General features: G+C 35.0%; 1 protein-coding gene across 1 annotated transcript in view; it reads right to left on the bottom strand.

Moving 5' to 3' along the window:
• Nucleotides 1-1,366: 1,366 nt before the first annotated feature.
• Nucleotides 1,367-3,170, bottom strand: part of Dnajb4 (DnaJ heat shock protein family (Hsp40) member B4) — an 11,032-nt gene continuing 9,228 nt past the window's right edge. The window contains exon 3 of the mRNA XM_004643172.2: nt 1,367-2,395. Within this exon, the coding sequence (XP_004643229.1) occupies nt 2,162-2,395 (234 nt within the window). The 3' untranslated portion in view covers nt 1,367-2,161. The remainder of the gene's footprint in view (nt 2,396-3,170) is intronic.

Here is a 3,170-nt window from a genome sequence, read left to right as displayed (position 1 = left end):
AATAAATAAATACGTGAGTAGAAAAAAAGAATCCTATGTGAATTCTACCTCAAGGCTCTAAAGTATATGCCTATAATCAGTTTATATGGAATTTCTAAAAGATAGCATATTCTCCTAAAAAGTGTAAGGACCTAGCACAAGAGTATGTATGCAGTGCTGGGGATATAGTTCAGTGCACAGTGCCTCCCTGGCAAGAACAAGGGCCGAAATTCAATTCCCAGTCAAAAAAAAAAAAAAAAAATTCAGTTAAGAGTATGTGTATTACATGGCTGACACTGACAAAGGATCTACAAACTGCGCTACAGAATTTCAGGGTAAATCCTGAGGGGATTTGACTGGTCTTGTCAGATACAAAAGTTACATTTCATGTTATATAGGTCTTGCTTTATCTTGGTCTTAACCATTCAGCAGAAAAGTATAAAAATGAGATATAAAAAGTAAAGCCATATTAATATGCTAAGCTGAGAAAGGCTCAAGTCAACAACTTCTGACACTGCCAGTCCTATGGATAACCCACTGCTATTATGGACTACTGGACTATATTAAATTATTTTGCTGAATTCACGCACCTACAATATTTAAATGGCAATGGAATACCCATCTCTGACAAAACTAAACAAAAAAAGGGGATACAAATGAAGGACCATTTTGTATCTGTATACAACTACTTTCTCTTAATTCAATGAGAAGAAAGATTTGTACTAATAGTGTTTGGACAGGATATCACATCTGCATCTTCTACTATGCAGAACCACTATGAAGACAACAATATGCAATGTATTAATGATTGAAACCGTCCTACTAATTGGTTTTGAAACTGTCTCATTGCTATTTCTCAATAAAATAAAGAAGATTAAAAAAAGAGTATGTAGGACTGGGGAGATAGCTCGGTGGAATAAGTGCTTGCCTGGCAAGCGCAAGGTCCTGAGTTCAATCCTTGTACTGCAAAAAAAAAAAAAAAAAAAAAAAAAGAGTATGTGTATTGTGCGCATAAAATTCTAAAAATTGTTTAATGCAAGATTGTCTGAAAATATAATTTTCAATATAGTTATAAATGAGAAGACAAGATAATTTCTTTAAACGTAAATATATTTAAAAAATCAAAACACCTAAGAAATGCAATCTATACATATGAAAAAGTAAAATATTTATATGCATAACAAGTAGTAGCAACATTATCCATAAGCAGCAGTTAGTGTTTATTTTCCCCATATTTTGGTTTAACACCATAGTGGTAGCTCCTTCTTTTTAGGGAAATTACATAAGGTTACATACCGCGCAAGTTATAGAAGAATATATAATACTATGGAAAATTAATTTCAAATAATAGTATTTTTTTCTAAAAACAAACTAGAGGACAACAAAATGAACTTATAATTTATTAACTTCAAGATATATAGTCAACTTGCATAAAATTACATATGCTATTTTAAAAATTCTATTTCTAAAATATCAGTAATTCAGGCAATTGGGATTTCCACAGGAGATAAAATGTCATTCACTTACTTTTTACAAAGAATGTTACAACTGTTATTAAGAAATGTAATAGCGTCCTTTAAAAATCAAATGCTGTAAAACATGTTTGTACTAGGTATAAAGAAAATGCTATTCTTTTGCCTTATGAAACTTGTTCTTTGTATATAATAAAATGTCTTCAAAAACTCAAATGGTGGAATATGTTCTTCAGTTTATTTTTATTAGTACCAGCTCTGTAACAGCACTGCAGGTGACATAAACCTAATAATCACATTGCCATCGGGCTTTGGCCTTTCTCGTCTAGAAGTGCACATGACACGTATAAGTTAAGAGCTGTTAATTTATGTTATAAATGGGAACCTATTACACTGAAAAGATATAACAAAGTACTTAGATTGTCTACTACTTTATTCAAAAATCTTTCTGATACCACAAAACCAACTCTGACACATAAGCAAAAGAACTAAAATTTTCTGATTTGGGAGAAATAAAAGTTTTTTTCTTCTTCATCTCTAACTGTAAAAATCCCTTTTGCCTATTTATTTGACCCGTCTCTATTCATGCAATTTAATGAATCCTCTAAAGAATGTACACAGCTTTATACAGAATTCACATCTAATCAGTAAACTGCCAGTCCTTTTATATTTTCAGTGCTTTATCAAAATATGGGTAACAGTTCTTCATTCTAGGAGGCAGGAAGATGTTTCCTAAGAACTTCTTTGGATGATGAAGATATAGTGTCGGGGAAGGACACATCAAATTCTATTAGAAGGTCACCACGCTGGTCAGGGTTTTTTGGAAAAGGCAGGCCATATCCAATAATCCTCCTCCTCATCCCGGGCTTCACAATGTCATTTACTGACATGGGTATGTTTCTTCCATCCATTGTTGGCACATTGATTGAGCAGCCACACAGGGCCTAAAATGGACCACATAACATTAGCGCCCCAACCTGAAACTCTAAGTAAAAACATTACCAGATAACGAAGAATAATGACATTGGGGTAGAATTTTAGCCTCCAAAGAACAGTAACACTTATACCTTTGCTTCCCCATTAGAAAGCCCCTTCAGAGCCTGCATAATCAGAGATGTTACAAAAGACAGGAAGGAGAGGAAAAGGGAAAGGAAAGAGAAATAACATATGTCTTCCACATAGCCCTAGAAAAAAACAGCTAAGATGAAGCTGCTATTATAACATTCAAAGTGCAGGAATTAGAAGGGGAGAAAACAGAAACTCTGAACTGGAGAGAAACAGAGAGAAGCGCTTTGGTTAACAAATCTGAGCGTAAACATTTGTTACTGAGTGTGCTCTATTATTACAGACAAGGAGGGACCTTCCTGTACACTTCCTGTGGTGAGCCTCATGCCGCATTCCCACCATTTTTTGGAGGTTGAAGTCAGACTTAAAATTACTTTTTTTATGTATTTAGTACAGGGTCTACAGGGCCTCACTACACTGATGGGACTCGTAGTGATCCTTTTTCAACCTCCCAAACCCTAGGATTACAGGCATATGCCCCCACGCCCAGTCTCAATCTCAGTCACAGTCTCAGTGTGCCCGTAGGCAAGGCCGGGACAGAAGGCTGGGGATCTAAAATTACTTCTAAGCCAATGCTTGGCCTTTATGGTAGAGGCCATGCAATCCATTCATAAATTTTAAGCAGGGAATTCACAGAATCACAGTTTATGGGTT

The sequence above is a fragment of the Octodon degus genome, unplaced genomic scaffold (genome assembly GCF_000260255.1).
Source record: "Octodon degus isolate 3935 unplaced genomic scaffold, OctDeg1.0 scaffold00167, whole genome shotgun sequence".
Taxonomy (NCBI): domain Eukaryota; kingdom Metazoa; phylum Chordata; class Mammalia; order Rodentia; family Octodontidae; genus Octodon; species Octodon degus.
The sequence above is the reverse complement of the archived record's forward strand: the minus strand, read 5'-3'. Positions and strand labels throughout refer to the sequence as shown.